At 39.1% G+C, this 25,213-nt stretch overlaps 1 protein-coding gene and 2 non-coding genes across 3 annotated transcripts; all 3 read right to left on the bottom strand.

The window, feature by feature from the left end:
- Positions 1-14,308: 14,308 nt before the first annotated feature.
- LOC134812536 (long-chain fatty acid transport protein 4-like) lies at positions 14,309-22,535 on the bottom strand. The gene is made up of 11 exons (XM_063820020.1): positions 22,254-22,535; positions 21,447-21,610; positions 19,118-19,365; positions 18,874-18,988; positions 18,470-18,560; positions 17,835-18,178; positions 16,255-16,376; positions 15,993-16,140; positions 15,728-15,825; positions 15,146-15,269; positions 14,309-14,979 (listed from the first exon to the last, which is right to left on the bottom strand). Exons 1-11 carry the CDS (start codon positions 22,527-22,529, stop codon positions 14,793-14,795), a joined length of 1,917 nt encoding a protein of 638 aa, XP_063676090.1. The 5' UTR covers positions 22,530-22,535; the 3' UTR covers positions 14,309-14,792.
- Trnat-ugu (transfer RNA threonine (anticodon UGU)) lies at positions 17,291-17,363 on the bottom strand. Its single transcript has one exon. It is a non-coding gene; the product is annotated as a tRNA-Thr (tRNA).
- On the bottom strand, positions 17,452-17,524 carry Trnat-ugu (transfer RNA threonine (anticodon UGU)). Its single transcript has one exon. It is a non-coding gene; the product is annotated as a tRNA-Thr (tRNA).
- Positions 22,536-25,213: the final 2,678 nt, after the last annotated feature.

Here is a 25,213-nt window from a genome sequence, read left to right as displayed (position 1 = left end):
TAAACAGTGTTAGGTATAGCAGCTCCTACAATTGAACATGTAAGAGTTGTATCCTCTCCGAGAGTGACAGGTGGACTGGAGATAGTGATGAGAACTGTAGTGACAGCTCCCATTTCTGATTCAATAGTAATGTTCCCTTCAAACAGCGCCTTACAGAAGTAGTTACCCTCAGCAGTGGTCTTCATAGAACTGGTTGCTGTGTATCCAGTAATAAAAGTTTCAACCCAGCTATCTGGAATGGGATTGTTATCATCTAATCTCAACCACATGAGCTGCTTCAATCCTTCTCCCGGGAGAGAGCAGTGAAGAGTAGCTACCCCACTCAGGGGTATTGCTTTGTGTCCGGGGGAAGATATGAAACCAATGACATTCATCGCAGCGACGTTAGAAGGGTACATAGACCCGTCACTTGTATTTACCACGCATTGCACACTGGACCTACTCTGAAGATTGAAGATCACCAGGGTGGAACTGCTTTCAGTGCTGCTGACGCCAGAGGAAACTTTAATATTGTTTAAGAACCATGTGAAGGTCGCATCCACATTTGTAGCACACGTGACCGTGGTTTCCTCTCCCGACCGTATTGTGTTGTCTTCTGGATGCTGGATAATGCCTTCAGTGGATACAGTGACTGTTGCTGTAGAATTAATGGTATCTTTATCATATCTAGCTTCACATTTGTATGTCCCATTGTTTTCTTCGCTCACAGATACGATTTCAAGAGATGTGGCGGTTATTGGAAGAGGGATATTGTTGAGACTCCAACTAACTTCACCAAATGTAGGAATACAGGTTAGTGTTGCAGAGGTGCCCTTCATAACCGCCACATCCGTTAACTTCTCCCAAAACCCTAGCACTGTTAGTAGGGAAGGCTCTGACACGATAGTGCCGATACCAAGATAGGTGGCCAGACACTGATAGTCCCCCTGGTCCGACAATGTAACCTTCCCCAGGTTGAAGATAGCCATGGTTGAAGTGGAGGTGGAAGTCAGGCGCTCACCCACTGACTGTCCGTTCTTAGTCCAAGAGATTACAACTGCAGAATCAGAAGGGACTGTTGCTTCGCATAGGATATAATGGTTAGTTCCTTCTTTTAACATCGTGTCAGTGGAATCAAATCTTAATTCCATAACTGTTATGTTTATACTATTACTGAATTCATGTCCATCGTCAAAGTACACAGCACAGGAATAGGACCCTTCGTCAGCTCTCTGCACTGAAGGAACAGTCGTGTCGCACCTGAAAAGTCCTTCCTCAAACCTGACGGAGGTCGGAGTATTGACTTGCTGGGATTCTCTGTAGAAGACACACTGTTCAGGAGATGCAGCAGTAGTGATTCTGCAAGTAAGATCGAGTGGTTCACCATTCAGTACGTTCAGTGTTTTTGTACTTATTTTAATTCTTGTGCACGAAGGCTGGTTTCTGCAGCTTTTCAATGATTTCACTACGCGTCTCTTACCTCCAAACTGGTATCCATCGTTACAAATAATACTTACACTATCCCCAATTCGAACGATAGCTCCAGCAAGTGGATCGCTTGTTCCAAATACAACATCACTCAGCTCGCAATACTGATCACACGATGCAGAGTGGGTCTCGAATGTTCTGAAAGGACAAAGTTTGCAGAAGTAGAACCCGGTTGGTCCTGGTAGGAACCAATCGGACATTCAACACACTGGTCACCTGACTGGTAGGTCCCCTCAACACATACCAGACAACTGCCTTGTTCTGGAACTGAGCCAGCACTGCATGACATTTCCTGTTGTTTTGTTATCTGACCTGTACTCCCCAGACTCCCGATTTGAATTTTAGAAAAGTCGGGTTGGTTATCAGATGATCGCTTCCTTCTATTTGATGAGCATTTTAGCTGGGAAATGACCTGTGTTCGGGGCTTTTATACAAGTGTCCTTGATGCAACACCCACAGGAATCAACACAGTCTGCAGCACTCATCAGCGTAAACGGATCGAAGGTGGTTGATTCCAAATACTCTGAAATCTGCGTGAACACTTCGTTTCGTCTGTCATTGTTGGTGTTTGTGTTCTGGATATATTGCCCCTTCAACCAGATGCTATCTCCAGTTGTAAAGCAAGCAGCAGTCGAGGTCTCATAATAGAAATAGTTATTATTGAGATAGCAGTCACCGTCAGATACACACGAAAGAGGAGCTGCTGCTAGAAGATAAGGGAATGAGAGACGGAGGTAGTCCCCGTAGTAATCCGAACAGGAAGCTAACCACGGTAATTTGTAACTGACTGAAACTGTAACGGAGAAAGAGGTAGGGTTTACCGTTCTTAAACACTTGCTAACTTTGCTGGAGGGGTTAGTGACGGATTGGTGATCCCAGATACCGTTGGTACAAGTGTAAACTGATTTTGTGGTTTGCAGATGGTACCCAGTGTTGCAGGTTACTGCACACGAGGCTGACGTGTCTGCTGAGTAGGACACAGGGTTGCACGTGATACCACCGTTATTTGGAGCTGTTAGTTGTGGACATGTGTTTACTACTTCAACAGATATTGGTTCGAATGTTGATGAGCCATAGTCATTGTAACTGGCAAGCACACTATAAAACCCACTATCCTGAACTTGCATGTCCACTTTTGTAAACACGTATTCAAACACGGTACTGGAAACCCTTTTTCCTGCAGCCAAGTCGAGGTCAATTATTTTCTCATTAAACTTCCACTCAAACTGTGGTTCGGGTGGATAATCTGCTTTTGCTGTTAAGATTGCGGATTCTCCAGCACTGACAGTATTGGATCCGGTGAGTGAGATGATACCAATAGGAAATAATCGAGCTACTTTAGTGAAAAGTGTTCCGCCGGTGAACACATTCTTGCCGTTAGATGACGGATAAGCAGCTCGACAACTTCGGTACAGATCTGTTGTAGTTTCGTCTGCATTTACAGTAAGTCTACTTTGGTAAACAGTTGAAGTGGAGGTAGGGTTGAGGGAAGTTAGCCTCACCATTCCGTCTAACACTTCAGTCCCTGATGAAGTGGGAGAGGAGTGAGCCAGCCACACAATTGAGGGTTGGGGTGGTCCTTCAAACGAACAGTATATGTACGTACCTACACCTCTTAGAAGCTTGTAATCTTAGGGTGTGTGTAAACTTGTAGAACGTTAACAAGCGCAATATCGCTCTTCAGGAAATACTGATCAGTGGATATCTCGACACGTAGAGTTGCGCCTTGGTGACTAGCAGCAACATCAGTCCACACCAATGTAGAGGTAGTCTTCTTATCCGATCCCTCCGTTGTTTCTGCTGATGTTACTGTTAGAGAAGAATCGCTCAGATCCAAGGGTAAGGTGTTCTTGTACCAATTAATCGTCTTAGCTGATGATAGGGTAACCGTAACGATAGATATTGTCAGGGTTTGTCCCTCGACAACCAAAGATGAAGTGGGGAAGTAAAGTATACCTGGAATTGATACTGAAGTTGGGTCACTGTATATTATCCCGCCACCATAATTAATCCCACATTTGTATTCGCCTGATAATAAGCTTTGCATGTTTGCGAACTCCAATGTTGCCTCGACCACAGTGGCTGTGACAGTGGTAGTAGTGATCAAACCAGGGCTAACATTCTCATCATCGTGCGTCCAAAAAGAAGTTACTGTCATGAGGTTTGGATCGACTCCAGTTCCTTTACAGGTTAGAGTAAAGGAGTTTCCAGCAGCTAGCTCGGAACTGAATATTGGTTGTAGAGTTACCTCAGGATAGAGTATTAAGAGGGAGTGTTGGTCAGTGACAGGAGTGTTCCCTGGTGTCAAGGAGCATGTGAAGATGGTACTGGAACCTAGGTTACTCAGAGCTTCTGCAGATATAGTAAGGGTATGAGTTTGAACATTCCTCGCACCGTTGTAAGACCCACTTGAAAGAGTAAATGTCGTTGTAGAGACGGATATCCCCGAGCTAGGAAGGTCTCCTCCGGACCACGTAACAGTGCTTGATATAAAGATCCCAGATAAAGTACAGGTTAAAGTGGCCGGCACTATATTCGTAACCGCTGTAGGTCCGGTCAATGCTACAGTCGGATTATAGATAGTAATTGTTTGTGTGGCTGTAAATTGTGAGTTTGAGGACCCAAGGGTTACCTTACAGGTAAAGAATAAGAGGCGCTGGAAGACAGTAATATTTTCAGCTTTGTGCTCGATACTGTGAGCGTTGATGTTTGAGAAGTTCCACTATGATTTCCATCCTCTAGATTATATTCATCAGATGTTTGTGTAGCTGGGCTCCATTGTACACCAGTTATTTGTTCAGGAATGTTTTCCAATAAGCAGCTGATCACATGGTCATCTGTTGTGTACACCTCTGCTGTGGCAGGAGTAATCGTAGCACCTATGGGAATGTTTATTAACGCCTGGACTCTCTGAGTACAGGAAGGTATGAAATTATAATTAGCTTGAACGTCATATCCAACATCCACATAAATAGAAAAACCTAAAATAAACATAAGCGATATATTTACTGAAAGCATAGATAGACAAAGTCATCGGTTTTGTGATCACAACTGTTTCGTCTTCCGAGAGCACCCGACAGGAATATGTCGCTGAAGAACCAAGAGCCTGCAGTCTTTGAGCTGATATTGTTAGAGTAGAATACTGGGTACCACTTTCATCTTTACTCCCTTGATTTGTGGAGTAGTTAGTATCATCACTAATAACATGTCCATCTGAATCCGACCATTGAACAGAGACAGTGTTAAGGAGTTGTGATATACTGCAGGTGATTTCAATATCTGCACTCATGACTGCATATCTGTCCTCTAACGTAACCGCTGAAATCATGTTCAGTTGATCATATCAATTATTATTAAAATGTATACTGGACAGTTCCTTACATCATGGACAAAACCAGTTTCAAACATTCAGATACATTTTGGTAATTTCGCCTTATTTTTCGTCTTACCTATGAAATCCAAGTAAACAAGTACATCAATGTTATCCACCACAGATCGATCACATCTACAAGTATAAGTTATATCCACTGTAGAAGAGGGGATGGTGAGTTCAGCCTGGTAGTTTCCAGTATAGATTGGAGCAGGAGAATAATCTTGTCCTATGTCCACCCAAGATACCTGATTACACTTATTGAGGTCTGTTGCCCATCCAGATACCACACAGGATAGAACAACATTAGTTGCTGTCTGACCTTGCTCCATGACTACGTTAATCGGAGTGACACCTGCATACATAAACAAAATAAAAAATCACATGTCAGGTTTTATAATTGTCTCGTAAATGAAGTAAATTATTTGTGAACATTTTTCCCCCTTGATGAACTTACTGATGATATCAAGTAGAGCAGTTGTAGATACTGTGTCATCTCCTCCCCAGTCAGCTATACAAGTGTAGCTCGTATCTACAGTAGGACAATTTTCTATGTACAGGATAGTGGTTTGTGATCCAAAAAACATGGCACCCACTTCAATAGTGTAGTCAGACCCAGTTTGTAACACCTGTTCTCCAAGTTTCCAGATGTATTGGGTGGGTGCAGTAGAAATACTTTTTATCTGACAGTCCACTCGTCCCCTACTTCCCGCCACAGTCGTGCGGCTTACACCACCTGGGCATTATTTTGAAGTTTCGTGAATTTTTGTGGTCCTATATCTAATCGAATCAAATGAATATTCTAAGGACTGATACGCTTATTTATAGTTTTAAGTCTTTATTTCTAGTGGTGTAGTTTAAATTATTGCAAAATTACTTACTGAAATCGTAAAGAGTTAAAGTCATTGTCTTTGTGATCGCAACCGTCTGGTCTCCAGATAGAACTTGACAGGAATACGTAAAAGAAGATGAACCAAGAGCCTTCAGTTTAGAATCTGATATTGTAAGAGTAGAATACTGGTTACCACTTTCATCTTTATTTCCTTGATTTGTCGTATAATAATCATCATTACTGATGACATTTCCTTCAGAATCTCCCCATTGAACAACAACCGTATTTAGGAGTTGGGTTATATTGCAGGTAAGTTCAATGTCTCCACTTATTATTTCGTATCTGTCCTCTACGGTTACATCTGAAATAAATCTTTAATAGTTCACTAAAATTTTATTTATATTATGTTCCTGCTTTTTCTATGGATATTCATTGAATAACCTCTTTCGAAATTTCTTCAACTTACCTATGAAATCCAAGTAAACAAGGATATTAATGTTATCCACCACAGATCGATCACATCTACAAGTATAAATGATATCCACTGTAGAAGAGGGAATGGTGAGTTCAGCCTGATAGTTTCCAGTATAGATTGGAGCAGGAGAATAATATTGTCCTATGTCTACCCAAGATACCTGATTACACTTATTGAGGTCTGTTGCCCATCCAGATACCACACAGGAGAGAACAACATTGGTTGCTGTCTGACCTTGTTCCATTATATTATTTATCGGAGTCACACCTGGATTGGGTTTAGTATGACTAATGTGGCATTCAAAGTTCCCGTTATAAACGTAATCAAATGCTCAGGAATTTAAAACCACTATTTTAAAGGATTCGGAGGGGATATATTTGCTTAAGTAAACTTACTGATGATATCAAGTAGTGAAGTGGTAGATACGGTGTTATCTCCTCCCCAGTCAGCTATACAAGTGTAGCTCGTATCTACAGTAGGACAATTTTCTATGTACAGGATAGTGGTTTGTGATCCAAAAAACATGGCACCCACTTCAATAGTGTAGTCAGACCCAGTTTGTAACACCTGTTCTCCAAGTTTCCAGATGTATTGGGTGGGTGCAGTAGAGATACTTTTTATCTGACAGTCCACTCGTCCCCTACTTCCCGCCACAGTCGTGCGGCTTACACCACCTGGGCATTATTTTGAAGTTTCGTGAATTTTTGTGGTCCTATATCTAATTGCATCAAATGAATATTCTAAGGACTGTTACGCTTATTTATGCCTTTTAGTCTTTATTTCTAGTGGTGTAGTTTAAATTATTGCAAAATTGCTTACTGAAATCGTAAAGAGTTAAAGTCATTGTCTTTGTGATCGCAACCGTCTGGTCTCCAGATAGAACTTGACAGGAATACGTGACAGAAGTTGAACCAAGAGCCTGTAGCTTTGAAGCTGATATTGTAAGAGTAGAATACTGGTTACCACTTTCATCTTTGCTCCCTTGATTTGTCGTATAATAATCATCATTACTGATGACATTTCCTTCAGAATCTCCCCATTGAACAACAACCGTATTTAGGAGTTGGGTTATAGTGCAGGTAAGTTCAATGTCTCCACTCATTATTTCGTATCTGTCCTCTACGGTTACATCTGAAATAAATCTTTAATAGTTCACTAAAATTTTATTTATATTATGTTCCTGCTTTTTCTATGGATATTCATTGAATAACCTCTTTCGAAATTTGTTCAACTTACCTATGAAATCCAAGTAAACAAGGACATTAATGTTATCCACCACAGATCGATCACATCTACAAGTATAAATGATATCCACTGTAGAAGAGGGGATGGTGAGTTCAGCCTGATAGTTTCCAGTATAGATTGGAGCAGGAGAATAATCTTGTCCTATGTCCACCCAAGATACCTGATTACACTTATTGAGGTCTGTTGCCCATCCAGATACCACACAGGATAGAACAACATTAGTTGCTGTCTGACCTTGCTCCATGACTACGTTAATCGGAGTGACACCTGCATACATAAACAAAATAAAAAATCACATGTCAGGTTTTATAATTGTCTCGTAAATGAAGTAAATTATTTGTGAACATTTTTCCCCCTTGATGAACTTACTGATGATATCAAGTAGAGCAGTTGTAGATACTGTGTCATCTCCTCCCCAGTCAGCTATACAAGTGTAGCTCGTATCTACAGTAGGACAATTTTCTATGTACAGGATAGTGGTTTGTGATCCAAAAAACATGGCACCCACTTCAATAGTGTAGTCAGACCCAGTTTGTAACACCTGTTCTCCAAGTTTCCAGATGTAATGGGTGGGTGCAGTAGAAATACTTTTTATCTGACAGTCCACTCGTCCCCTACTTCCCGCCACAGTCGTGCGACTTACACCACCTGTTGATTTGTTTTGTCGCTTGCTTGAATTTTGGAATAGCGAGCTAGCTGTAGCTATGCGCCTGTTTCCACTCAAACAACTCCAAAAGTGCATTAATACGATAATTTCAACTTTACAATCCTAAAGGCAACTTTATCTGTGCTCAGCTATGTTTTGCTCGATAAGCTCCATTTTAATCGTTTCAATAATATCTAATCTTGTGTGAGTTTTTGACTTTGAATTGATAACACTTATTATATATATTTTTGAGTAAACATTGGCTGATACTTCAGGCCGGTCCACAACATAAAAGTGTAATTTTCACCGTTCATACTTTACAGTCTTTGTTTCTAGTTATATGGTTAAAATTATTGCAAAATTACTTACTGAAATCGTAAATAGTTAGAGTCATGGTTTTTGTGATGGCAGATGAGTCGTCTCCAGATGACACGAAACAGGAATATGTGACTGAAGAACCAAGAGCTTGTAGCTTTGAAGCTGATATTGTGAGAGTAGAATACTGGTTACCACTTTCATCTTTACTTCCTTGATTTGTGGAGTAGTAAGTATCATCATTAATAACTTGTCCATTTGTATCCTTCCATTGAACAGAGACAGTGTTAAGGAGTTGTGATATACTGCAGGTGATTTCAATATCTGCACTCATGACTGCATATCTGTCCTCTAACGTAACCACTGAAAGTTATTTCATATATTTCTTTACGTATTTGTTGTGATTCTTTTTGATTATTATTGGTTGTAAACGCGAACGGAATATTTTCGCTGCAGCAATCACTTCTGATTATAAGATTATCCAGAAGCACCCTAAATTTGCTCATGGACTTTTTTGGCGTGTTGTTTACCTATTAGGTCCAGTGACACCAAAACTTCAATATCACTGACTACAGATCGATCACATCTACAAGTATAAGTTATATCCACTGTAGAAGAGGGGATGGTGAGTTCAGCCTGATAGTTTCCAGTATAGATTGGAGCAGGAGAATAATCTTGTCCTATGTCCACCCAAGATACCTGATTACACTTATTGAGATCTGTTGCCCATCCAGATACCACACAGGAGAGAACAGCATTAGTTGCTTCCTGACCACTTCTAGGCTGATCATTTTGTTCCCGAATCACATTTAATGAAGTTACACCTGATGGGTTTATATAAATTGATCAAATGAATTTGTGGTAGATTAATAAACGTATCAAAACTATCGGATGATTCTTAAAAGAAGGTATTGAACTTTCCTTAAAACTCCATCCTCAGTTCGTACGTACTGATTATATCAAGTAGAGCAGTTGTAGATACGGTGTTGTCTCCTCCCCAGTCAGCTATACAAGTGTAGCTCGTATCTACAGCAGGAGAACTATCTATGTACAGAACTACGTCTTGAGTGCCAAAGAACAAGGGCTTCACTTCAATAGTATAGTCAGAACCAGTATGTAAGACCTGGTCTCCCAGTTTCCAAATGTATTGATTGGGTTCAGTTGATATACTTTTCAGTTGACAATCTACTCTGCCTGGATTTCCAGCTTGACTTGTTCGACTTACTCCTACTGTTTATGAGAAAATTTATCATTTTTAAATGATGAATTGTATACTCTTGTGGATTGAAATATAATTTACAAATTGTTCGGCGTTTATTTAGTAGCCCTCTACATTTAAGATCATTAGGGATTTGCATGACTTCCAACATTATGAATTGAATCCTGATCTTGAAAGAAATTGTCTTTCAAACTAGAGTTGCTAACCAAAGTCATAGAGGGTTAAAGTCATGGTTTTTGTGATTGCAACTGTCTGGTCTCCAGATAGAACTTGACAGGAATACGTGACAGAAGTTGAACCAAGGGCTTGCAGCTTTGAAGCTGATATTGTAAGAATAGAATACTGGTTACCACTTTCATCTTTACTTCCTTGATTTGTCGAATAATAATCATCGTCACTGATGACTTGTCCATCTGAATCCCTCCATTGAACAGATACAGTGTTCAAGAGTTGGGATATACTACAGGTTACTTCAATGTCTGCACTCATCACAACGTATCTGTCCTCTAACGTCATCCCTAAATTTACCCAGAAATTATGTCAATATTTAACGCCGAAAAGGTAATCAAACAATTTTTTATTCGATCTGGTTTGCCAAAATTCTGCATTGATTTTATTACCTATAAAGTCCAGATAAACAGGGACGTCGATGTTATCCACCACAGATCGATCACATCTACAAGTATAAGTTATATCCACTGTAGAAGAAGGGATGGTGAGTTCAGCCTGATAGTTTCCAGTATAGATTGGAGCAGGAGAATAATCTTGTCCTATGTCCACCCAAGATACCTGATTACACTTATTGAGGTCTGTTGCCCATCCAGATACCACACAGGATAGAACAACGTTGGTTGCTGTCTGACCTTGCTCCACGACTACGTTAATCGGAGTGACACCTGCATACATAAACAAAATAAAAAATCACATGCCAGGTTTTATAATTGTCTCGTAAATGACGTAAATGATTTGAGAATATTTTTGCCCCCTTGCGAGTAAACTTACTGATTATATCAAGTAGAGCAGTTGTAGATACGGTATTATCTCCTCCCCAGTCAGCTATACAAGTGTAGCTCGTATCTACAGCAGGAGAACTATCTATGTACAAAACAATGTCTTGAGTACCGAAGAACAAGGGCTTCACTTCAATAGTGTAGTCAGAACCAGTTTGTAAGATCTGGTCTCCAAGTTTCCAAATGTATTGATTTGGTTCGGTTGTAATACTTTTCAGTTGACAATCTACTCTGCCTGGATTTCCAGCCACACTTGTTCTACTGACTCCGTAAATTGCTGGAGGATTTAATTTATTACTATAAATGTTTAGTACATTTCATGTATTTTCGATATACAAACTGGTATGAAATATAAGCATTGATGACAAGTTTTTGTATACAAAAATCAAACTTACTCGCATCACCATATCCTATCTTGAACATCCACGAGAGGCAAATAAGGAATAGACTTTGTTCGAATGAAGTCATATTATTGATTTTCTAACTGGATTACCATCATGATTGAGATTAGCCTGGTGACTGTGTGTCTCCTTTGGAATTACGTTGAGTTACTCAGTATTGACTACTGTAACAGTATTAAAGTATTAAACAATTAAAGTGTATTATAACGTTGGTTTAATTGGCCTGATAGTAGGTTATTAAGTTATTATAGGTTGCAAGAGTGAATTTCAGGAATGTTATAAAAGGTTCTCCTTGATTTGGACTGATCGCAAGGAGTCAGATAAACCTATTACACAATAATTATATACTTAAAATCCTACTCAGCTACTTAAAATGAATATATAAATTCGCAATACTAAATACTACGATAATAAAGCCGCACGAATTTATGGATCTAGAAGTAAAATCAAATACTACAATTTTCTAGAAGACTACTATAAGTAACAGTTAGTAACTATAGTAACAGTTAGTAACTATAGTAACAGTTAGTAACTACATAATATAGTAACAGTTAGTCTTTTGTTAAAAGACGAATATGATTTTCATGCTCATCAAGAATATCAAAATCTTATCGAAATAATAATTCTTAAAGCCCAACAATACTTTGTCTTCATTCATTTCAAACTGCACACTTTCCCTCGTTTCCCTCATCTAATAATTTGTATTTGCCGGTTGAAACGGGAAGCTAGAGACTTCAACCTAAGTGGTTATAACGCGACTTACTCTAAGCTGCATATAATAGGTCAATTGTCAACCCAGCATTTAATTAAAGAATTGAGTACCAACCACTGACTGGCAGCTTAAAATTGAGAAATGACTCATCCACTAAGAGGCCTAAATTTAGCACAATTATCTTAAATTCGTGAAACTTGGCCAAGTTTGGAATAGTTCGAAGTTATTGTTATTCTAATTAAAAACTAGAATCGGCACAAACTTAGAATAAATATCAGATTAGAGAAAAGTTGGTCGATGCACGATTCAACACAACGTAGGAATCACTGAAATGTGAAGAACAAAAATCAAGTATCGTTTTCAGCAAAAATAAGGATTTCAACTGAAAAAAAATCACCCCTGTCACTCGGTTGATATGAGGTCAGAATTGCATGTTGTAATAAAATATCTACACAGAGATATTTTTAACTATAGATAAAGAGATCCGGAACGAAATCAAATTATACATACAATCATGGTGACCACTTTGGAGCCTATAGAGCTTTCATTTTCGATGATTACATTGATGATGAAAGCATAAAGATGGTGCCCACAAGTTACATTTAAAATATCAACTGACTAAAATATGGTAACGGCCTTAAGACGCGGTTTATTTTACAAGCACAGACCACTAAACTAACCCCACTAGTAGTCTCTTGTCTATCAAGGAGGAGCCGGAAGAACCACAAACCCACCATATAAAGGGTACTCAATGGTGATAAAATCTTGACGAGATAGGTGAAGCCTAAACATTATATTAATTTACATTCTCTAGAAAACTATAAAACTGGTCAGTGATAGTGACATATTAAATGTCGCTTTGAAAACTATTTCGCAACGTGTATGATCGAACATACCATCAATCAATAACATGACTCTCCATCATTGGCCAGTTGGTAGATCACCGACCGGCTATAAGCCGGCTACTAACCGGCTACAAGTCGGCTTATAGCCGGCTACAATTTTTATAGCCGGCTATAAGCCGGCTTATAGCCGGTTAGTAGCCGCTTACATTTGTTGTTGAGCGACGGCTATTAGCCGGTTATAAGCCTGCTATTAGCCGTTTTGGTATTAAAAGTGGTTATAAGCCGGCTATAAGCCGGCTATAAGCCGGTTATAAGATATTAACTCAACTACATCGTACTGAACGATAGTCAGGAGCCGGCTATAAGAAATTCAGTGAAAACGGCTATTAGCCGGTTATAAGCCGGCTATTAGCCGTTTAGGTATCGAAAGTGGTTATAAGCCGGTTATAAGATATTAACTCAGTTCAGTACGATGAAGTTAAGTTAATATCTTATAGCCGGCTCCTGACTATCGTTCAGTACGATGAAGTTGAGTTAATATCTTATAACCGGCTTATAGCCGGCTTATAACCACTTTCGATACCTAAACGGCTAATAGCCGGCTTATAACCGGCTAATAGCCGTTTTCACTGAATTTCTTATAGCCGATACCAAAAACGGCTAATAGCCGGCTTATAACCGGCTAATAGCCGTCGCTCAACAACAAATGTAAGCGGCTACTAACCGGCTATAAGCCGGCTTATAGCCGGCTATAAAAATTGTAGCCGGCTATAAGCCGGTTTATAGCCGGCTTATAACCGGCTTATAGCCGGTCGGTGATCTACCAATTTCCCCCATCATTTTCCAAAGCAAAGCGGCTGTCAAATGTCAAAGAGAAAGACGTCGTGTCTGCCACGCTTAAATGTATACTCAAAAACTCCTGATCGGTTCATTGGTAAGGTTCACCAATTCCAAAAAATGCTGCATGCCGCATAGCTTGTATAATATACATTGAATAACTTATGCTCATATTCGCCATAATCATGTCAAGCAGAAAGTGGCATCTAAAAATGCTATTAAGTTAAATAACCCATTAAACCGCAACAATGGATCATTGATTAATAATACTGAAATCGAATTTGGTTTAAATTGAAGTTGGTACGCCGAATAATTAATAATGCCATCAAATTAAATGACTGGTCAACATTTTACAAAGCAAAACAGCTGTCACAAATAATAACATCCTTGTCCACGTGGTCACCACGCGGTCACCAGGCGGTCACCAACTTGTGTTCACATTCTATCTGTTCATCGGCGGGGCAAAAGGTTAAAACACAGTTCAAAAGATGTCTACAATCTGAGTAGGAAGTAAAGGGAACAACACAAAGACATCCTAATGAACTAATCCTGGCGGTGTGAAACCTGTCGGTGCCTAGTGAGTGCTGCGCCCCAGCACTGTTATCATTGATCTGTCCGTGCCATGAATTGGCATGTAAGTGTTATGTAAATGCTATGTTTGTTAGCCTTTGAGGAGTAATATAACGTTTACCAATATTAGAATATATTTTGTGGGACGTGTTCCTGTGGACAGCGCTGGCATGTATTGACTGATGATATGCTATTTGTTTTGTATTTTAAGAGATGCTCTCAATTCTGAAAGTGCTACCGTAGACAGCAGTCTACTTTTGACAAATTGCTGTACACGTCATTGAAATGTTGTTGTCCAACTATCTGCTCAAACTAAATGGGATTAAACAGGATTGAACGTAATTTGGTCTATGAAAGAAGAATTAGGGTTTTGGAGATCAAACTCTCCCAATATATTTGTAAACTAATTACAAATACAACACTACAAATATATTAGTATTACATTTACTGAGGAAACGATGTAACAGAGTCAATATATTTCAATGTTACCATGGGGTCGCAAGTCCCCATTCATCGTAGTCCGATAGTTTCTGCGTTGCATCCTAATCTGTGTTTTAGACAAATGAAGATTTTAAAAGTATTTAAAATCTATGCAACTGTTTCACCAGTCATATTGGAATAATTAAAATCAACACAATTAACTCGCAGAAGTTTACAAAATACGTTACCATGAAAAATACCAACAAATTTATTGTGGAAATAATTTGAAATTTCAAAGTTTCATATTATGTATAACTATCTGGACATGCAGATGATATGGTTAATTTGTATCAAACTGTCTTATTAATGCTTCATATTCCACTCCATGCTTAAGAGCACATGTGTTCGTGCACCTAGAGTTCTAAACTTCAATTCAGTTTTATTTCTCCTTTCTTAATCAGATCATTGGTTTCAAGAGTCATTATTTCGTACGTCCTCTGGCTATGGTTAACAAGATAAAGGTTTCCTGATATCACGCTCATGTCGTAGTTGTCCTGCTTCAGTTGATTTGTTTTATACTTGAAGGTCGCGGTCGTCTCCAGTGAGTGAACCATCCTGATAGGGAATAGAAAGATATGGTTAGCATTTTAGTGGCAGTCATTATTACAGGGGATTTAAATCTTTAAAATGACGAAATCCGTAGTACATTTGGTCATGGATATCGTAAGCATAATGAGGTTAAGAATATTCTAAGATAAAGAACGGAATACTGAGGAATTACCTGACGAAGATAGGGACAGCGTAACTCGGCAAGTTGCTAGAAAGAGTTTCGTACAGTGCTTCAAGGGAGAAGGTGTCCTCTGAATCTACAACTATCGCTGCCATACCTGCTCTACCATTATGTCCTGGGGGTATCGGATATTGAGCCTCAAATACAGTTTTATTGCGAAAAGCAAATGCATGGTTTCTCAGACTTTGAGTGACCTTGATAGTATATTTATTTTAGCTGTCAAGTCTTTGACTTAAAATTTAATTTGAGGGATCATAATCCTAGGCTAATAGTAATTCCTTTCACAGATAAATCTAATATTCCAAAATTCGTGAACATTAATTTAGTTAGGATGAGCATAACGTCATACTCACGAGATATAAAGAAGAAGCAGAAGGATTCACGACATGACAGGACACAAGTTTTTAAAGTGAAACATTAAATTGACTTTGATTTTCCATCCTATGATTTCTCTCAATATTGAAATCTGAGCAAACCAAAAACTTTATTTCATTTCTCAATACCGGGCATGTTAGCTAACTGCTTAAATTAATAACATTACTGTTAAACTGATAACTCTCCGTAATAACTTACCGGGTATAGTGACTCCGTAAACGCAAGCTTCGTGAACGGAGGCGAGTTTGTTGATACAGGACGCCACTTCTTGGGTCGCCACATTCTCTCCTTTCCATCTGATTGGGTAACCACGTGTTAAATGGTGAATGTTATAGAAGTATGCTATAAACAAAATATAAAAGCAAATTTATACGTTTGTAGATTAGTTTGAAAAAAAATCGTGCACCCAATAACAATAATCAATAAGCAACACTGGATTGTAGAACTAGATTGACCCACAAACCTGAAAGTGTCTCCTAGCCTGTCGACGAAGTAATAAGATCTGTCCGTTCCAATCATCACTAGATCTCCAGTATTGATAAACTCATCTCCTTTCTTTTCCACGTCAGACAGAAATCTCACATCTTGATTACTCTTGTGGTATATTGTTCCTGAATAAAAGTAAAAAATAGTTATAACAGATCATTGAAAAGGACACACAATATGACTTGGATTCATTATTGGCTTTGGTATTTTCAGCGGATGGAGATTTTGATTTTACTTACTGTTACCGAAGTTTTCAGATTTAACAATGAGAAGTCCAGCTTGATTCATGTTGCAGAGCTTACAGAGGCCTGTAGGGTAGTCTCGCTTTGGTTGCAATGTCTCTGTATCACATTGTATCACCCTGCGAATTAAAAAATTATATACTCTGGGTTCACTCTCAGGCCTGCACGGAGTAGAAGGATTGGTGCCGAGAAGATCGCAGACGTCGAGTTTGCAGATGATGTTTCCCTTATCACTGATACCATTGAAGGGGCAAAACTACTCCTGGACAGGCTTCAGAAAGCAGCACTGGGTGTTGGGCTAGCCACGAACGACACTAAAACTAAGTTCATGACTCTGAACATGACAGAGGAGGCGAGTAGTCTTAATAGCTGTTCTGGAAACCAGCTGGAAAATGTGACAGGCTTTGTTTACCTTGGAGCATGGATAGCAACAACAGAGAGGGACCTGCGGGTCAGAAAAGCTAAGTCTTGGGCAGCCTGCCACAAGCTAAAGAAGATGTGGAAGTCTGACCTTAGAAGAGGACTAAAGATCCGTCTATTTGTTGCTACTGTGGAGTCAATACTTCTTTATGGTTCTGAGACGTGGACGTTGACAGAGCAACGATTGAAGAAACGCATTGATGGCTGCTACACTAAAATGCTAAGGATGGCACTAAATGTGGATTGGAAGCAGCGCAAAACCAACAAAGAAGTTTATGGCAACCTACCGAGAGCAACCATGAAGATCCAAGAGCGCAGGATGCGACTAGCAGGCCATATCCACCGGCACCCAGAACTAGTCGCAAACCGCTTGCTACTCTGGGAACCAACTCATGGGGTGCGGAGTAGGGGAAGACCAGCCATGATGACTTATGTTGATAGCCTACGAGCTGATACGGGTCTCAACGACACTGGAGAAATGGGCGGACTTATGGCGGATAGAGTTCTATGGAGACAGCGCATCAATACTCGGACGCTGAAGCCACCTTAAGTCAAGTAAGTCAATATGGTATTAAATCACTCCAAAAGGTGACTAGATCACGTCTTGATGATCAGCCTCCGATGAGAATTGAACTCATGACCCCTGGTTTACAAGACCAGTGCTCTAACCACTGAGCTACGGAGGCGATGATGGCAAATCCAAGCAACATTAACAAACTGCTCTTCACAAGATTCTCTTCGAATCACTCCAAAAGGTGACTAGGTCACTGAATCAGCCTCCGATGAGAATTGAACTCATGACCCCTGGTTTACAAGACCAGTGCTCTAACCACTGAGCTACGGAGGCGATGATAATAATAAATTGACCTGATATTTATTGACCTAACCGTTATAACGATAACAGCTAATAATGTAAAATAGCCGCCCATCGCGCCATGTGGATCTGCAAACTGGTATACAATTCCAGCAAACGACTCAAAGATCACATTAAACCATGTCTGTGTGATGAAGGTAATTGTGCAGCATCTGAACATTGGTCGTAATTCGATGCAATTTATAATATTAAACTTATTAAAGTATCAATTAGTTTAAATTTAATAACTTCATTTAAAAGGACTTATTTTGGCCGATCCCGTTTGTTGGAGATCGTTCGTTACCTGTATGGCTGGGGACCGAGCTTTATTTTAGGAATGTACCCCAGTGACCCTGGTTTGTTCAGCACTGATCCAAGAAAAGCTAAACATTCCGTCTGTCCATAAAACTCAGCTATTTGAGGTATCTTGAACGTTTCCTTGAAGGGAGTATAAATGTCTTTTCCTAAGCCATTTCCTAAGGCTAGCCTAGTTTGGTATTCCACTTTTGGTTGAAATGATGTTTTTCGGTTGAGTAAAAATCGGCACATTTCCCCGACGTAGAGAAAGATTGTGGCTTCGTGCGCCCTTAAGTCACTCCAAAATGTTTGAACTGAAAACTTTTCCTTGATGATGTAGCGGCCTCCACTCTGAAAATGATTCTTACGGTTACTGCAGAAAAGTTAGCGATCGCTAAATTACTAAACGATTTTTCTGAAAGATAACGGAGAGCCTTACTAAGAACCAAAACTTAGTAAAAGCGGCCAATAGTCGTACTGCTAAATCGCGGAGTCAGTTAATAAGCCACTCTAAATTCTGATCCACGTTGGTACGATAATATGAGGCATGTACGTGTAAACTGCACGCATACCCTGGCCTGTTGTGCGAGCATAGTATCTACAACCTGGGTTTTATTCATTATTTAACGATTTGAAACTTACCAAAATTGTAATATGGAGACCAATACAGAGAGCTGTTGAGTGATAAAGAGGTAGGGAGGAAAACATTTTATCATCCTGTGTAATGTTGTACCTGAAATTGAGTTATAGTAAGTGCACCAATCAGAAGTTGATCTCGGAAATTACATACTAGTATGTTCAGTTAGTAACTTTAGTCTGACGTCCATGAGGCTCTGATTATAAGGAACCAGAAGGTCTGGAGCATCAGCAATGTCTCATAATTTATCAGCTTCAGACTTCAGAGCAAAATTCATCAAAATACTCAGAATAATCAGAATACTCAGAATAATCAGAATACTCAGTATTTTAAATACTTCAGATACTTCGGATGCTTTTCAAACAATCATTTGAAAATGTAAAACACGAGGAGAATGAATAATAACCACCTGTTTATCAGAGCCACTTGAAGTACAGACCAAAGTCTGTTGAATGCCATCGGAACAGCTTTTGGGAAACCCGTGGTACCACTCGTAAACAAGTATCCAACTATTGCGTCATGCGCTGAAAATGGGGTATTCGTCATAGATTGAATTTAAGAATCGAGTAAATGTCAAACTGAGAGAAAGATCTATCAAATTATTGAAGCTCTATCAAAATGACAAAATCCTCAAAGTTTTCTCAAAAACTTACCTTTATTATCTCCAGCCCATTTGCCCGGTGCTTCCTCATCAGAAATCATCTTCATCATGCTCATAACTCTTTCTCCAATAATGGTGTTTCCAATGTCCTTCGACCATAAGTCCGCCAGGAAAACAGTTATTCGCAACAGCTTGAAATCTATAGGTGTTTCTCTGTCGAGCTGAGCTTTTGCTTCCACGTTTAGCAGCAGGTAGTTGCAGTCAGTTAAAGACCGGAGACAGTGCACCATTGATGTTCCTCTGGGACAAACAACTGTTGGGTCAATTTTTGCCTTTTCTTGTTACACGTATTTTTGACAATGTGCGACTATAATTTTATAAATTCTATTCATGATTAAGTTTTTTATAAGGAAAAGTAAGTATTTACCTCGACTATGGCGGCCGAGATGGCTCACCAAAATTTTCACTGAAAATTTTGAATTAAAAAATTAATTATACAATTAATCGCAAAACAAAAACGATTTTGAATTTGATTTGTAAAATGATTTTAAAATTTAAATAAAAAACGATTTTCATATTGCTAAGATTATGTTTGCGTTTCATTGCTCAACAGCTGTTCGAAGGATCAAATATAAGATTTTCATATTGAAATTGAAAACGATTCTCATTTTTAAAACGATTTTGAGTTTGATTTTGAAAACGATATTGATTTTGATTTTGATTTTGAAAACGATATTGGTTTTGATTTTAAAAACGATATTGATTTTGATTTTAAAAACGATATTGATTTTGATTTTGAAAACGATATTGATTTTGATTTTGAAAACGATATTGATTTTGATTTTGAAAACCATTTTGATTTTGAAAACCATTTTGATTTTGAAATTTTTTTTTCCCGGTGGCGGCCGAGATGGCTCAGCTAGCTAATTAGCCGTATGGGATCCACGCCCATCTAACTATCTTGATTCGACCTGGATTTCAGCTATTTTGGGATGAACGTGGCCTCTGGGAGTGGCCTGAGTGGGTTGGGAGGTCGAAACTTGATTTTTCTGATGGTTTGGGACGGGTACTAACTATTTAAACCCCTAAACCTGTTCCAAATACCCCGGAACATAAATCCCATACGGCTAATTAGCTAGCTGAGCCATTTCGGCCGCCACCGGGGGAAAAAAAAAAAAACATTTTCAAAATCAAAATGGTTTTCAAAATCAAAATCAATATCGTTTTCGAAATCAAAATCAATATCGTTTTCAAAATCAAAATCAATATCGTTTTTAAAATCAAAATCAATATTGTTTTTAAAATCAAAACCAATATCGTTTTCAAAATCAAAATCAAAATCAATATCGTTTTCAAAATCAAACTCAAAATCGTTTTAAAAATGAGAATCGTTTTCAATTTCAATATGAAAATCGTTTTTTATTTAAATTTTAAAATCATTTTACAAATCAAATTCAAAATCGTTTTTGTTTTGCGATTAATTGTATAATTAATTTTTTAATTCAAAATTTTCAGTGAAAATTTTGGTGAGCCATCTCGGCCGCTATACTCGACCTCCAAGCTGCTTGATTTACCTGAGATTGGTATTAAAGAGGGCTGCTAGATTTACCTGAGATTGGTATTAAAGAGGGCTGCTAGATTTACCAGAGATTGGTATTAAAGAGGGCTGCTAGATTTACCAGAGATTGGTATTAAAGAGGGCTGCTAGATTTACCTGAGATTGGTATTAAAGAGGGCTGCTAGATTTACCTGAGATTGGTATTAAAGAGGGCTGCTAGATTTACCAGAGATTGGTATTAAAGAGGGCTGCTAGATTTACCAGAGATTGGTATTAAAGAGGGCTGCTAGATTTACCTGAGATTGGTATTAAAGAGGGCTGCTAGATTTACCAGAGATTGGTATTAAAGAGGGCTGCTAGATTTACCTGAGATTGGTATTAAAGAGGGCTGCTAGATTTACCAGAGATTGGTATTAAAGAGGGCTGCTAGATTTACCAGAGATTGGTATTAAAGAGGGCTGCTAGATTTACCTGAGATTGGTATTAAAGAGGGCTGCTAGATTTACCTGAGATTGGTATTAAAGAGGGCTGCTAGATTTACCTGAGATTGGTATTAAAGAGGGCTGCTAGATTTACCAGAGATTGGTATTAAAGAGGGCTGCTAGATTTACCAGAGATTGGTATTAAAGAGGGCTGCTAGATTTACCTGAGATTGGTATTAAAGAGGGCTGCTAGATTTACCTGAGATTGGTATTAAAGAGGGCTGCTAGATTTACCTGAGATTGGTATTAAAGAGGGCTGCTAGATTTACCTGAGATTGGTATTAAAGAGGGCTGCTAGATTTACCTGAGATTGGTATTAAAGAGGGCCATGCTAGATTTACCTGAGATTGGTATTAAAGAGGGCTGGCCGACCTCCAAGTTTAATGATAGCCAGCCAGGACACTATAAATTCCACACTGTTCGTCATCATGATCCCCACCACACTACCATCCGCTACACCCTTCTCGTAAAGGAACTTGCCAACACCATTACTCAGATCGTCTATCTGGGTAAAGTTGTTGTTGGAAATATCTACTTACATTTGTGGAACTTTTTCGAGTTGTTATCACAGTGATGATTGAAGTTGCGCTGATAAATTAATTAAGATCATGACTTCTGATGATTCTTATTAGATATGTCATGGGATCTTGGAATTATGTTGTTAGAATTTAATCTTAACTAGGTTTTTAAAAATCTCACACTTATTTTACTTCGGAGTATTCCAACAGCCACATTGTTACACAAGTGTAACCAGCCAATTACAGGAAGCTGAAGGATTCACTCGGCCAGTGACGGTTAAGGTAGTGTGTACCATACTTTCTTCTCCAGAGACTTTGCTGCAATGGGCAGCTCCTCATTTAACCCTCACACCCGATTCTCGAGTATTCGGCTGAGTAGACCGGGGGGCTGCATAGACCACTTAGGATCCTTAGCTGAACGTCAACGACGCTCACCCCACGACCAGGCAGACAGCGGGATTCGAACTCGCAACCTCACGATTGCAAAGCTGGCGCTCTAACCAACTGCGCTACCTGGCCAAAAATGGAATTGTGCTTTGTATCCGAAATGACTTAAGCTTGTGTAATGTCTAATGTCTATTTGATATGAAGTGCCATTGATCAGGATATCCTATAAAAATTGCAATTTACCTCGTTATAAGTATAAGTCGATCTTCCCTTTTCCAAGAACACCAAATCTCCAAACTTGTCTACCGAATGTTTCCAAGTCTTTATGTAGTTAACTTTTCGACGCTGGATTCTGACTTGAGACCAACCGAAGGAGAATTTGAACTTGAGGATGTTAAACTCGCGGATCATGTCGTCCCAGCCGTCAATACCATAGTGGAAGTACAGGATAGATACGATAAATAGGAGGAAAGTGGGGATCGTCACCAGGATTGCTAGAACTATGTGTAACATTTCCATTCTGCTCTTAAAAGCGAGTTTAGTTTTGGTAATATTTATTGCACAAATCGTTGTTATTATTATCAAATTTACACTGAAATTAAAAATGATCAGGCCGGTAAACAAATTTAGAAAGATTATAACAAGAACAAAGTCAAACATTGATGCTGAACTATTACTATTGCTTTCGTGACCTTCATAGTACCAATATAAACATGTGCTTTGCGGTCACTTTAAACTCAAGTTTGAGTCTCTAAGACCTTCAGAAGCTGAGATACATATTTCCCATATACGCACCTGATATGAAATATGGGCGTGGCTCCACAGGGTTGGGACTAGCGACACAACATGCGGCCCTCGGTGATTTGAGTTACCAATGACTTATTCATCCATATCCAGTAGCAAAAAACTCTGTACATCGAAGTGCACACTGAACTCCTCTCTGCTACTGGAGTATATCATAAAGTCAAAATGACTGAACCTAATATCAATGTCTGAAGATCAAAGAACCCAATAAACGATACCAATAAGCTACTGTACAATCATACTAATCATACTCGCAGAGTAGATACTCAGATATTTAAATGTAACCCGAAGTTATTGTTCCAAAATGGTTAACTGGTAATATCGAGGCAGTAAAATGGTAAACGATAAACAGGAGATATCTGAAGCATCTTATGAACAGAGTAACAAGGTAATAACATAACGACTAATGAGGTACTTTAATGGATGAATCAAAGTCAATATCTCTGTAGTAACTTAGTAAGTAAAAGGGTAAAAGTCAGCATTCTCCCTACAAATACGTATCTCACCAGAACCTAAACTCTCAAACTCTAGGCAGAACCCAAACTCCCAAACTCTTGGCAGAACCCAAACTTTAGGCAGAACCCAAACTCCCAAACTCTAGGCAGAACCCAAACTATAGGCATGAGAACCCAAACTCTAGGCAGAACCCAAACTCTCAAACTCTCAAACTCTAGACAGAACCCAAACTCTCAAACTCTCAAACTCTAGACAGAACCCAAACTCTCAAACTCTCAAACTCTTGGACAGTTTCATTTATCGGAAGTGCACGCTAACTATCCAGCTATACAATACTCTGGCCTACAGAATAAAGCTAGTGCTGTATCATATGTATAGCGAGTGTATTTCTGAAGTTGTATTGTAGTATTAAGATGGTGGTCGAGCTTCGTAGATTTGTCTTTGTCAGGGTTGCCATTGTTAATAAACCACCAATCAGATCCCAATATTACCATATCGAGATATCGGCCACGTATCTTACAACTAAGCAACTACAACTTACAAGGTATTTTGATATGATTATCAAGATTCCTTTCAGCACGACAAGGTCGACCACAAGGAGGGTCCACGAGCGTATCCAGACAACGGTTGCCGTTATATAGACGTTGTATGACGTTGTATGACGTTCAGTTGGCTAATGGCTAAAATAATTTCGACTATTCTCCGTAGATTTGCGTCGGAGAGGGAAATCAAGTCAAAGATCTGGCGGCCTCAGTTCACTATTTATTAAACAAAATTTGCTCTTCGAAGTCAAAGCCGAATAGTCGCTAAAACGTTGTGATGGTCTCCGTAACAATTTGCTTTTGGCTCTAACTCCCAACGTTAATAAATAAGAAGCCAAATTAACTTATTAAGAACAAACCACGTAGAACTCTGGACTGGAAGTAATTGCGAAACCAACAATGATTAAAGTTTATAACCAGGTTTAATTATGACCAAACAGCCGCGCAAACTGCACAGCTGCATCAACCATGACGAAATAGTTTGCTATGCTGCAAATATAGGTCAGTCCAAGTTTGAGCATTGAGCTAGATGGTTCGAAAACGAACATTCGCACAACTGAATATTAACTGAACTGCGAAAATAAGGCTTTGGAACTGCGTTACTGGTCATCCGAATAGATTTACACTGCCGTTTAGAAGCGAACTTGGCCTATTACCCCAATACAGCGACGTTGCGAACGTCTAAATATGACAGTAAAATGTGTGGAAACTTCTCAAACAGTCTACGAAAATGGCAGGAAGCACGGGGTTAGGAAACAAGTTATTGTAGTCTTTATACTCACAGTGTGGCTTAACTACGCCATTACAAACTACAATTTTCAATTTCCTTGGCCACAGCGACTCTGTTTAGTTTTACTAACGCACTAAAGATTTAGAGGTTAATATACCATGGTATCTTAACCTGTCTATGTTACCTAAATTAGAACGTATACCACCGACCCGGCCGGTGCACTGGCCGGGTCGGTGGTATACGTTCTAATTTAGGTAACATAGACATCTGCATTAAATGCGGTTCCGCGAGAGTTCCACGCGGTGATTCGGCTTTAATTAGTGACTAATCTTGAACAATGGAGGGGATACTAAATTAGTTGATAAAAGATTTGTATCGTTCTGCTACGTAATAGGTTTGGTTTGTTGCCAAACAGCGTCATGGTTTGCGATTTTAGAAAGTAGTGGATGATCACACCTGCAATTTGTGGGAAGCAAGAAAAATCACAAAGCAGCGGATTATAATTAATGGCTCTGGAATTAAATTTCAATCTCCACAACACTGCCGTTTTCTCAGAAAAGGCAGTAAGTCCATATTTGCCATTTCGAGATATTGCGACTTTTGCGTTTATGGTTTTTTCTTCGCTTATTTTTTGCGTAAGATCGAAAGTAAACACGCTGAGTTATCAATAA

This window comes from Bolinopsis microptera, chromosome 3 (assembly GCF_026151205.1).
Source record: "Bolinopsis microptera isolate Bmic1 chromosome 3, MBARI_Bmic_1.0, whole genome shotgun sequence".
Taxonomy (NCBI): Eukaryota; Metazoa; Ctenophora; class Tentaculata; order Lobata; family Bolinopsidae; genus Bolinopsis; species Bolinopsis microptera.
This window is presented reverse-complemented; position numbering and strand designations above follow the sequence as displayed.